At 50.6% G+C, this 13,222-nt stretch overlaps 1 protein-coding gene and 1 pseudogene across 1 annotated transcript in view; one reads left to right on the top strand and one right to left on the bottom strand.

Annotated features, from left to right (window-relative positions):
* Positions 1 to 13,222, bottom strand: part of LOC149339424 (angiotensin-converting enzyme-like) — a 63,468-nt gene that overhangs the window by 27,313 nt on the left and 22,933 nt on the right. Inside the window, exon 7 of the mRNA XM_089550921.1 lies at positions 5,287 to 5,510. Coding sequence (XP_089407047.1) covers positions 5,287 to 5,510 — 224 coding nt within the window. The remainder of the gene's footprint in view (positions 1 to 5,286; positions 5,511 to 13,222) is intronic.
* On the top strand, positions 1,714 to 3,988 carry LOC149339425 (cullin-3 pseudogene; annotated as a pseudogene).

Genomic DNA, 13,222 nt, shown 5'->3' on the forward strand with positions numbered 1-13,222 from the left:
ATTTCCGATGGCATGTAATAAGCTGGACAGGTAAAGAACGTCTCTGAGTAAAGCTCCATCAAACTTCTTACATCAGCACTATAAGAATAAACTCAAACACCTCCATCCGACATTACTTTTTGAAGCCGGCCGTTTGGTTGCCGCTACGCTCTTCCAAAGTAACATGAATATCCAAATTCAAACGAGCTAGCTCTCATACCCTATTCTAACATAATCACAGACGCAAATAAACTATTTGAATAATAGCACTGGGGCTGAAAATTCGCGAAGTTGCTCCACTACAAGCATTATGAACACCCACAAATACTTTTTGTAGCTACGTTAATTTTCATCCCAGTAACTTTCTTTGTTTAAAACTCCGGTTCATGCACTAGGTTCGAACTCTCGCACGGGTTCTTTTCTATAAGGCATACGTCTCCTGACAAAAAGATAATCATCAAAATGGACGGAAATTCATCGCTTCGAACTATTTCTGCAGCGTAACTAGCTACCAGGCGCCATCTTTCATATGTTCGGCATTACCAGGTTTCAGATAAAAGGGCATCGGGAAGCTTCTGGATCAAAGCTATGACAGATCGACGCACACCATTTTAAACAGCATATGTTAGGGTACCTAAAACCCAGGGTCGTTTTCGATATCTATCTGTGTTACGGCGCTATACAGTTTTAAAGTTTGAAAAATGGGCAAAATGTGGCCCTCTCCGATAGGCAGCATCGTATAATATTCAAACGCACTTAAAGAGCCCCAGGTGGTCGAAATCTCCGGAGCCCTTCATTACGACGTCGCTCATAGCGCTTTGGGACGTTATAGCCCCATACCCCATAAACCAAACCATCATATTTATGTCTCTAGCAAGCGGTGCGTGTGCCGGTGCTGCATAATACCTTCGGAACCACTCATACATATGCGCGTGTCACTGCACTGTTGTAATTAAAACGGTGCAACACAGAAAATGTTCGACCCACTTAATCATTTATGATCATCGTTCAGGGCTTACGTGTCTTTACGCTCGTCTATGAAGCAATACCATCCAATGTACCCGTTGCCCAGTATGTATGGAGCCGCACTCTTTCAGCATACGTAGTAGTTGCATTCATGGTTTCACTGCTATGCGTAATAGGGTCAAGGCGGTTGCATACGCGGGCGATATCGCTTTTTTCCCCGCACTAACAAGCATAGCAGCAAAAACACAGTGTCCACGATAAATATGAATTGCTCTAAATGTTCGGGTTTATTATGCGCGATCATAAGGCCCAACCCCAACCATGCAGTTATGCCAGAATAGAATGCTTCTGCGTGCTGCCTAAATATCTTCGACTTCCACTTCACACACATGAATTTTAAGACCGCATTCCTGGAGGGAATAAGTCCTTGATCGTCATGCTCACAACCCTGAATATCTACTCAGTTTTTAGCAGAGCTCGTGCCTGTGCCACGTTTTTCTAAGCTAAAATCGGTGTGTATCGCAGGCCCTTCGCGGCGCTAAGCATCACATTCGATGCCATCACCGAATGATTGCGCCTTTTTATATTCGAAGCAAATCTGCACTCTATCGCGAGCGCGGGCGCTCATGCGAGACAGTCACTGAAGGAGAAGACGAAGACGTGTGGATGGCTCGAGCATCGCGTTAAGTCCAGTAAAGGGAAGCGAAGGGGCGGACGTCATGGCCAGGCTCACGAAGAAGAACGCCAAAGGGGTGCGTATTGCGGGTCTTCGTCAGGCGATGGCACAGGGCAGCACCGAGAACCTCTGGCCAACCCTGCGGAGGGCCTTCCTGGATATCCAGCAGAAGCGGGCCACCGGCCGCCGCTTCGACGAACTGTACCGCTTTGCCTACGACATGGTGGCGCACAACGAATCGGCGCTCCTATACTACGGACTTCGCGAGGCCGTGACCGAGCATCTGGTGAACAATGTGCGGCCAAGCGTCTTGGCCTCTGCCGACGACAGTTTCCTGCAGACGCTAAATCAAGCCTGGAGCGACCACCAGGCGAGCATGACCATGATCGTGGACATCGTTCGGTACCTGGACAAAGTATACGTTCCAAAGAATAACGTGGACAGCGTGTACACCCTGGGGTTGATTCTGTTCCGAGACACGATAGCCCGCTACAATGATGTACGGGTCAAACTTCGTGAGATCCTGCTGTATATGATAAGCCGCGATCGCGAGGGCGCGATGGTCGACAGGCCATTAGTCAAGAACATCTGCCAGATGCTGATAAAAGTGGGCGTTGATTCAAGGTCTGTCTACGAGGAAGACTTCGAGCGGTCGTTTCTGGACGAATCGGCAAAATTCTACTCGCTGGAGAGTCAAAAGCACCTGGCGGATAAGGACGCGATAGCCTACATTGGCATGGCGGAGCAGCGCATCGCCGAAGAGTCCGAGCGGGCAAGGCAGTGCCTGGATGCTTCCACTGATGGTCCCGTCGGGCAGGTGGTCTTCCAAGAACTGATCGCGAACCACGTGAAGGTCATCGCGGAGATGGAAGGCTCAGGCGTCGTCCACATGTTGGAAACCCAAAATTCGGAGGAGTTGTCGCGCGCGTTTCGGTTGCTTAGTCGTGCTGAGAACGGCCTGAAAGCAGTTGCACAGTGTTTGAGCAAGTACCTTCGCGAGCAGGGCAGATCATTTATGCCGCAAAAGGGTGACGAGGGAGACCCAATGCATCTTGTGAATAATGTGCTGTACCTTAAGGACCGTTTCGATCACATTCTGGAAAGCTCATTCAATAACGAGTACATTTTCAGACAGATGATGAATGCTGACTTCGAGTACATCCTCAGCTTATCCAACAAATCGGCCGAGTACGTCGCCTTATATGCGGACGAGATGCTGAGAAAAGGGATTATAGGAATGACTCAGCAAGAAAAAGAGCAGGTCCTGGACAATATTGTCACCGTCTTCAGGTTCTTGCCGGAGAAAGACATTTTCGAGCGCTACTACAAGCAGCACCTGTGTAAGCGGTTGCTGCTCAACAAGTGCGCTTCAGAGGATGCCGAGAAGAGCCTAGTCTTCAAATTCAAGATTCAGTGTGGTTGTGTGTATACCTCAAAATTTGAGACTATGTTCAAAGACATGTCTCTATCGAAAACAATGACAGAAGAGTTTAAAGCCGCTGTGGCTTCCAGTGGTATAGATCTGCAAGGATTGGACCTGCGTATGCGCGTGCTGACAACGGGCTTCTGGCCTTTCCCTGCGGCCTTACAGCAAAGCAACATTCCCGCAGCTCCTCATGACGCTTATGAGACGTTCCGGAGTTTCTACTTGGCCAAGCACTCGGGCCGACTGCTGACACTACAGCCGCAGCTGGGCTGGGCGGACCTGAGTGCGGTGTTCAGCGGGCAGGACCAGCCGTCCACATCGTCAGCGCCCTCTGTGGTTGTCACCGGGCCGCGGACATACATCGTCGTGGTGTCGACGTACCAAATGTGCGTGCTGATGCTTTTCAACAATCGCGACAGGATCACGTACGAGGACATTGCCTCCGAGACGGCCATCCCCGAGAAGGACCTGGTGCGCGCCCTTCTGTCGTTGTCAGCAGGCAAGGCCACTGAGCGGATCCTCAACAAGGAACCTGAGACAGATGGCATCGAGCCTGGCCACGCGTTCACCGTGAATGAATCCTTCACATCTGATGAGCGCAGGGTAAAGATCCAGCCGGTCGCGACCAGCAAAGAGAGGCGCCCGAAAGATCACGAGAGGGTGGTGGCCAACGTGGACGAGGAGAGAAGGTTTGAGCTGGAGGCCGCCATAATGAGAATAATGAAGAAACACCTAAAGTTATCACACGACGAGCTCGTCGCCGAACTCATCAACCTGCTGCGCGCTCGGTACACCCCTAGCCCCGAGGCCATTAGGAAAAGGATCGACGCCCTCATAGATCGGGAGTACTTGGAGAGGACTCCCGAAGACGGGGAAGTGTACGCCTACATTCCATGAAAGAGCATGAGCTCTTCTACCACCTGGCAACAAAATCCTCTTCGTATAATAAACGTAACGGATATTCGTAGTCAGCTTTTTCATTTCCTGAGAGCCGCTAGATGAAGGAGCGAGCGCACGTTGATCTCAAGACACGGCGATTATGCGCAAGTATGCACTGCAGTTGCGGCACACGTGGCGCATTCATTCCACGATTCACGGCAGCTTAGTGAACAACGAGTACTCTACACGGCTGTGCCGTTTTTGAACCGAAAACTGGAAAGCTAAAGAAATATAAGAAACGGCTTTTAGTGCTACGACGCATACTTGTAGACAAAAGCTGGTAGCGTACAAAATGTTGCCAAGCTGGCCTTCTACACAGCATTCAACATGCAACACGTCGTCAGCGTAGGTGACATCGGCCACGGTACAAGAAAATTTAAACTCATGCGTACGTCTGGCCCAGAAAAAAACTTGAAAAAAAATTTTTCTTTAAATGGGTCACATTAAAGTAAGAACAAAGAGGCATTTTAAATTTTAAGGTGATACAAAGGTCTAAGAAGGAATAAAAATTGAGCACTACTCTTGGCGGAAGCTCGATGCGCTTGGGAGCATTATACTTCTTAGCTTACTCGCAGATTAGTTGCGGCAAATACATTGGTATCCTTGCACCACACTGAAGCTCATTTCAACAACTTGATTACGGCTTGGCTGTTTCTCGCATCACGATGGTGTACAAACGTAGGCTGCTTGCTTTGGTTAGGCTTTTATCAAATCGCCACTTTCCGGCAGCGAACACCGCATCAGACAGCACTGCCACTACGTGCAGTAGACCTCCCAAGTGTCGAACCTCGCAGTTTCGCTGAACCACGTCACTCGCTGGTCATCTGATTAGATAATAAAAAGCGCGGAGCGTTGCTTGACGTTCGCAGGTAGCCATGGAGGAGTCGCGCGCTGGAACGAGTGCTTCGGCTGTGTATCGCAGACGACTGATTGGATCTGCTGATTTTTATGATCAAGAACGTCGACAGGGCACGTTGGCGAAGGGTAGAGCGAGGAAACGCGCGAAGATTGATGCAGAAACCGATGAAGAACGAGGGGATCGTCCGGAGAAGCACAGTTAAACTACAGCAAACCGTGTCTGACCATGCTTAATCGAGCTTCCGCTCTGTAAACTAGGGTCAGCCGGGTTAAACCGTAGCCAAATTTTTTGTTGCGTCACCGATGTTCTCAACGCGCTGTTTTTTAATGTTCATAGTCATCAGCCTAATGGCCACAGCCAAGGGTTCTAGAAGCGCTGGTCCAGAATTCCGGGTAATGAGAGAGGGACGTAGCGAACTGCCAAGTACAGTTTGTACATTACCGAAAACTCGTTGTCAGTGGGGTCCCGTGATTTGGATATTCTCCAGTTTTTGTCATCATGTTTTCCGTTATAGTAAATGAGAGCTCCACCCGGCCGGGGCACATGATGTACGCTGCCATTCGACGAAGCCGAATCGGTGGACATTGCGACGTTGGTAGAATTCGATCCCTCGTCAAAGCCGACCTTCTTCAGGACGTTTGTCCAGTCCTTTCCCACCATCTCACCTAAACAAAAAGAACAAAAAAAGAGATCAAAGTCTCAACGTAAAATGTCAGCGACGAATGTATACATAGGGTATACGATATACCTGCACATGGCGTCACGTAAGCAGCTGAAATTCAAGGCTAGAATCTCAAGACGATAGATTGACAACACGTAAATACGGTCATATTGACGTCTGATGACGGCAGGTTCGTATTTACAACGTCCACTATTCTTCGATGCTACGCCTGATAAGACCAAGTGCCCTCTTGACTTACTAACCTGCAGCCATGCTGCATAGCATTTGTAAAAGGCGAACTCATCTGAAGCCTCTCACTTTTTTCCACAAGCGTAAATTTTCAAAAATAGCTTAACTGTTCTCTGAAGGAGGTTACGAGAGTGCTTTTTAGTACAACACTTCTGGCCGCACTCACCAGGTTTGCATAAAAACAGCGCAGTACACGGGACCAAGAAGAGAGAACACACAGACACAGGTTTCAGCGGTATGTGTGTGTGTGGTTTGGTTTATGGGGTTTAACGTCCCAACTCTACTCTCTAGCTCTAGAATTTCGCCTCCATCGAAATTCGACCGCCGAGGCCGGGATCGAACCCGCGTCTTGCGGGACACCAGATCATAACCACTGAGCCACCGCGGCAACGGCGGTGGCGGCGCGCGCACGCGTGTGTGTGCGTGTGTGCGTGTGTGCGTGTGTGCGTGTGCGTGCGTGCGTGCGTGCGTGTGCGCGTGTGTGTGTGTGTGTGCGCGCGCGCGCGCGTGCGCGTGCGTTCGTGCGTGCGTGCGCGTGCAGCAAGTAAAATTCAGAGGGCACTTTAGCTTTCTGAAGTGCTGCAAGGTGAAAGCCTTTCCTGGCGCACTGTTTGTTTCTACTTTTTATTTTTCATATTTAATTTTTTATTTCCTTTTCTTTCTTTTTATTTTATTTTATTTATGAAACCCATGCATTCATTATGTGCGCCTTTATTCATGCTGAAGCCCGAGCTTTCGTGTCGGAGTGGTAGCGACTCCCCTTCTAATGCCAAAGGCCCTGGTTCGATTCCCAGCCTCGACACAGGCTTTTTAAGGCGAAAGCCTTGAATGGCTCATACTGTCGTGACCAAGACGTGTTAGCAAATTTTCCTGCGTTTCAGATTGGTCGAAATGGTCATGACGTCACTGCGCGCGAATTTGAACGGGTGTCCACCGAAATATGTGAGAGTTACTGCGCAATTTCCTGTCCTCAAATACAATTTTCTACTGGTGTCCACCGAGATATGTGGGACAGTTACTGCGCAATTTCCTTTCCTCAAATACAATTTTCATTTCCTTCATTACGGCCCCTCTTTCTTCTTTCACTCCACTTCCTCGCTTCCTGTACAGTGCGGTTAAGGTGTCCACCGAGATGAGAGAGAATTACAGCGCCGTTTCCTTTCCTCAAAGAGCGTTGCGTTCAAAGGGCAACGCATTGCGCCGAACGGGTGGTGGCGTTCCTTGGACCCTGGCAGCGCTATACAACACGCTGTCGCGTTCCACTCCTAAAGACAAAGATTAAGCGTCATTAATTGGCAGTTAATTGATGCACCAACAGAATGTGAAGTGAACAATCGTGTAGCAGAATGCAGCACTCAGGCTTTCGCCTTTCACCACTTAAGCCGCTAAAGTTCCTCGTAATTTTTTTAAGTAGTGACGCCGAAACGCGGACACACTTGCTAACACAACTTGGTCACGCCTTAAAAAAAAAAAAAACAATCTAGCAGTAAGTTGTCCCCGCGGCGGCGTTCCCTACGGCGTCATTCCTAGTGTTGTTGGACTTTGCGTGTTGTTCATCCGTTAGCTCACGTTCAGCAATCGACAACTCCGTCTATGGCCTGGGCAAGCAAGGGTTGCTATCCAACTTCACTTCTGTGTGACGCATACCGATCGAGCGCTCTTCACAAGTGTGACGCAGACTACGTCCAACGTATACCTCGACGGCTTTCAGCGCCTTTTTTGCTACGATATTATTCCGGGCTTCGTGTGTACGCTAGTTCGTTGTTGTTATTATTAGTGAGGTATAGTAGTGGTGGTATTTAGTAATTTCGAGTACAGCATAGGCGTACACTACAGCCCGTCGAGCGCGGCGGTGGAGCTACCACCGTGACCACGTGACAACATGACGTCACAGCAGAGGGGAGATGGGCTGCCGGCTCGCGCGGTCGGCCGCGGCGGTGGAGGCTCCACATCAGAGGCGCGGCGGCTGACCACGTGACAACATGACGTCACAGCAGAGGAGAGATGGGCTGCCGGCTCGCGCGGTCGGCCGCGGCGGTGGAGGCTCCACATCAGAGGCGCTGCCTGCTGCTGCTGGGGGTACATCAGTACAGTCTATAGGGAATGGTGGCGGTGGTGGAATAACTAAGGGTGTTTCCAATGTACTTTCCATGGGTGCCAAGAATGCTGTTGTAGCCGGTGCTGGGGCAGCGGTTGTACACTCTGCATTGAATTCACCGATGATCCCGTATATAGCTGCCACGGCAATCCTTGCTACACTTCTAGTGGTTGTATTAAAATGACCAAGTATTCAACCAAGGAAAGCCATATATTACCAAGCCTAGCCATCAATATGATTCGCATCTGACTAGGCTTAACCTTAGCTAAGCCTCAGCCATTTTTTTTTCAAGCAATGGTGCCGCAGCTGACAGCAGCGTACGTGGCGGTCAGTCAGTCGGAGCCAACAGCATGGGAACATTTCCTCTCGCATACTGAACGGGGAATAGAAGCAATAATTATAAATCTGTTAATGCGCGTTCCATGGGCAAACGCCAGCGCATGCAAACGCGCGGGCACAAACGCGAACGCACCCGCGAACGCTGTAGGGAAGTACTACACGCTACTAAGCGAACGCTAACATTGCAGCAATTGAGCCTTCCCATGTTACATTGGTCTAAATATGAGCCACTATAATCATACTCCTGCAGCCTTCTTTGTATTCTTTGTAGGCGTTTATTTGCTATTACATGCGTGTACGTAGTGCATGCGAACCTGCGGTCGTCTGCTCTACCTCTGCACTTTGGCTGTGGTTCAACGCGGCAGAACCGAGTAAAAGGAACGAAAAGCTCGCTGTGCCTAGTTAAGCAAGGTTAGGCACTGTTTTACTAGTTTTGCCTCGGCTTCGCTTCGCAAAGTTTTTGTCAATTTGGCGTCGAGTCTGCTTCGACTTTCCACCGATTACAAGCAGTACACTCTGTGCAAAACAACAGTAACATATGATACATTCAAGAACACAGGTACGAAAAATTTGTACTAATTATATATTTCGCAGAGACATGATTACACTAAGATTGCCACATTAGGTGTCAAAAAAATAGTCCACCTCCTCGCCTTCCCGCGACATGAAGTGACTGAGTGAGCCCCAAGGAATCTTCGACCGCGACCGTGAAGAGACCTCATGCCTAGAGCTCACATGCCGCCTCCACGTTACAGTAAATACCGCTGTACTTCAGGCCCGGGCTTGTCGTCGCCAGAAGGTACCAAGAGTCGACCATGACGCCCTTGATCCGCCGTGCTCTTCTATGGTGAGGAAGCATGGCTTGCCGCGTTGCAAGGTCGACGTCAGCGTTGCGTTCGCCGCCATGCACAGCTGACACGGAAGCTTGATCAAGCGTCTGCCTGGTCTTGGAATGCTCAGAACTGGCGGCGACTCATTCCAGGCCCCTTAATTACTCGACGCCGTAGCCTGCGGGATGGCTCGAAGAGTTCCTGTGGTGGCGGATGGGGGCAGAGCGGCGAGTAGGGGCCGTTCGTGGGGTGCCTCTACGCCCGATGGTGGCGTAAGCTCTTGGGACTGCTTGGTGACTTGCCCGTCGTGATGGACGTTGCTCGCGTGCCAGACAGGAGGAAGGCCGCTATCCGCAGCGGCCTCTGGGATGTTTTCGGCCTGGGGGCCTCCTCCATAGCCGCCTCGAGGCTGTTCGCTGTCACTCCGATGGCACCCTTCGGGTCGCTTCTGCCTCTCCTCTGGAAATGTGGGCGCCAAGCCATCGGGCGGAAATGCTTGGGGGGATGACTCGGCCGACGTGACCGACGTGACCGTGTCCGGTGCAGTTAGGTGTGCGTCAAGGTACCGCTGGTCACCAAGTCGGCGTGGCTTCCTGCTCCGACAGAACATGGCGTCTCTGAGCCGAGGTGTCGGCGCGTGGCGTGGCTCGTTCGACCGGCGCGTGGCGTAGTTTGATTGGTGGGGTACTGCTGCAGCGCCGCTATGGCCGATCCGCCCTATGGCCGATGCTCACCGCCCGCGTTCCTCGACAGGCGGACGCACATGTCGCCAGCCTGCCTGCACTGTCTTCACAGACGCTACAAAAGGCCGAGATAGGCGGTGACTTCTCGGCGTTTTCGGCTGTCAGTTCATTTGTTTTAAAATGTTTCATATTCGGCGCTGTGTTTCGATGTTGTGCTTTTTTTTGTCGTTTAGCTTTCACTGTATTACCCCTGTCCTGCTTGAACCTACAATCGTGATCCGCAGTATGTACTATCCGGCTCAGTATGACCTGCAACGCGTTCGAAGTCACCCAACTGAGGTTTATATTTTATTCCGAATCGATACGTCTTTATATATATATATATATATATATATATATATATATATATATATATATATATATATATATATATATATATACGAGAAGTGTGCCATTTCGCATAAGTTGAGAAAGGGGGAAAGGAATGCTGGAGATAGAAAATTAAAAGCAAGTGTGAAGACCAGTTTCGCTGAGGTAGTCGCAGAGGTTGACGCTGAACTGATCGCGGTTTCACCACAGGCCGACCTCCCTGGTCAGCCGTTTTCTAATAGAGCCATCGCTGGGCACGTCCACAACAAGTGCCGCACATCACAAATGTACGACTTCACGAGCAGTCGTCTAATACGGACAGTCTGGGCATTGTCTGTTTTATTCAGCAGCCTAATGCGTACATTTTAAGCACCGCTAGGGCCGCACTGCTTCGTGAACTTTGCTTGTATACGACATATTGTGCATTTCTTGGTTTTATGGTTTTATGGGGTTTGACATCCCAAAGCGACTCAGGCTTTGAGGAACGCCGTAGTGAAGGGCTCCGGAAATTTCGACGACCACCTGGGGTTCTTTCACGTGCACTGACATAGCACAGTACACGGGCCTCTAGAATTTCGCCTCCATCGAAATTCGACCGCCGCGGCCGGGATCGAACCCGCGTCTTTCGGGTCAGCAGCCGAGTGCCATAACCACTGAGCCACCGCGGCAGCATTGCAGCTCGTATGATCGCCATAGTACCAACCGATTAAAAAAAAAACTACGAGTTAACATGAACAATGCAGCGAAAAGCTAGCTGTTCCCGTGGCGGCTTTCCCTATATAGCGCCGTTTCTACCGATCTTTGACTTTGCCACATGCTGTTCGTCGGTTACCACACTTTTAGCAATCGGCGGCTGCGTCCATGGTCTGGGCACGGCTAACTCTAGTCCGTATCCTGCGCTCTTACTCTTCGATGTTCCCGAACCTATGGAGTTCTGGCGACGATTTTCGGTTTGACTGGTGGCTTCATGTTCTGCCTTACGCACAGTCTGCGTCCCTTTTAGTAGACCGCTCGAGCTCAGCACTTCCCGGCGTATATTTCGACACCACGTTGCAGCTTCTAGCTTTTAGAGACAATGCTCGCGCGGAAGTATGGCCACAGACTTGCATGCAAGGTGGGCACACACACATTACCAGGAAACCAAGTGCTGCTTTTCCAACCTCACTTTTTACTGTGTGATGCATCTTGCTCGAGCGCTCTTCACAAGGGTGACGCAGACGATACGTACAGGGTGTACTATAAACGTACCTAGATGGCTTTCAGCGCATTTCTTGTCACGATATATTTCCAGGCTAGGTGTTTGTGCTGGTTCGTTGTCGTATTAGTGAAATAGCAGTGCCGGTGTTTAGTACAGTATAGGCGTCGAGCTGTCATTTTCAATAATCGTGCGCAGCTGAGAGCAGCGTACGTGCCGGTCAGTCAGTCGGAGCCAATAATGGGAAGATCTCCTCTCGCATACTCAATAATGCAAATCTGTTAATGCGCGTTCTATGGGCAAACGCGAACGCACCCGTAGTACTCCACTACATTGCACTTCACTACAGCGAAGTATTACACGCTACTGAGCGAATGCGAAGAAACATTGTAGTAAGTTAAGAATTGAGCTTTCGCACGTTACATCGGTCTAAATATGAGCCACCATACTTCTGCAGCCTTCTTTCTTCTTCCAGATTAGTGTTCTTACGCTTTGGCACCGTACCAGAGAAGGAAAAGAAATTTGCTCTGCTGTTCTGAATTGCTACCAACCTGCCTGCAATGAAACACCAGAACAGTATAGTACATAGGCGCTTATTTGCTACTATATGCGTGTACGTAGCACATGCAGACTTGGAGTCGTCTGCTCTGGCTCTGCACTTTGAGTACAAACAATTGGCTGTGGTTCAACCAGGCTGAAACTAGTAAGATCAGCAAATAGCTCGGCCTCGGCTTCATTTAGCAGCGTTCATGTCAAGATTTGGCGTCGAGTCTGCTGCATCTTAGTACTCTGTGCAAACCCGAGTAACGTACAGTCGGGGACAAAAGTCTCCGGACCACGTGTTCCTCAAACTAAGCTTATAACTCTACTATCGGACAGCGGCAGAGGCCGCACTTGTAGAGATGAAAGAACAAAAATTTGACTTTTACCTCCACAAGTGTGGTCTCCAGCCGCCGACTAATAGCAGAGCTATCGGCTTCGTTAGAGGAACACGTGGTCCGGAGACTTTTGTCCCCGACTGTACATTGGGATGCGTCCAAAAACACAGGAACAAAATATTTCTACTAATTATTTAATTCGGATAGAAACAACTACACTAAGATTGCGTCGTCAGGCGATAAAACGACAGCGTTATGTCCACCTCCTCGCCTTCCAGTGACACGAAGCGACTGTGTGAATGGGCCCTAAGGAACCTTCGACCGTGAAGAGACGACCTCAGGCCTAGAGTTCACGTCATGCCGTCCCCACGTTACCCTTAATAGCACGGTAACTCGAGGTGGGGCTTGTCATCGCCATAAGGTATACCCCGAGTCGACCATGGCACTCTTGATCCGCCGTGCTCTTCTATGGCGAGGAAGCAGGGCTTGCCGCGTGCAATGTCGACGTAAGCGTTGCGTTCGCCGCCATGCACAGCGGACACGGAAGCTTCATCATGCGTCTGCCTGGTCTTGGGATGCTCTGAACTGGCGACGACTCATTCCAGGCCCCTAAATCACTCGACGTTGCAGCCTGCGGGATGGCTCGAAGAGTTCCTGTGGTGGCGGCTGGGGGCAGGGCGGCGAGTAGGGGCTGTTCGTGGGGTGCCTCTATGCCCGATGGTGGCGTAAGCTCTTGGGACTGCTTGGTGTCTTGCCCGTCGTTATGCACGTTGCTCGGGTGCCACTCAGGAGGAAGGCCGCTATCCGCATCGGCCCCTGGGATGTCTTCGGCCTGGGAACATCCTCCGTCGCCACCTCGAGGCTGTGCACTGTCACTCCGGTGCCACCATTCGGGTCGCTTCTGCCTCTCCTCTGGAAATGTGGGCGCCAGGTCATCGGGCGGAGATGCTTGGGGGGATGACTCGGCCGACGTTACTGTGTCCAGTGCAGCTAGGTTTGCGCCAAGGGACCGCCGGACATCGGGTCGGCGTGGCTTTCTGCTCCGATGGAACATGGCGTCTCTGAGCTGAGGTGT

This window comes from Amblyomma mixtum, chromosome 6, assembly GCF_055824585.1.
Source record: "Amblyomma mixtum isolate Tamu chromosome 6, ASM5582458v1, whole genome shotgun sequence".
Lineage (NCBI taxonomy): Eukaryota > Metazoa > Arthropoda > Arachnida > Ixodida > Ixodidae > Amblyomma > Amblyomma mixtum.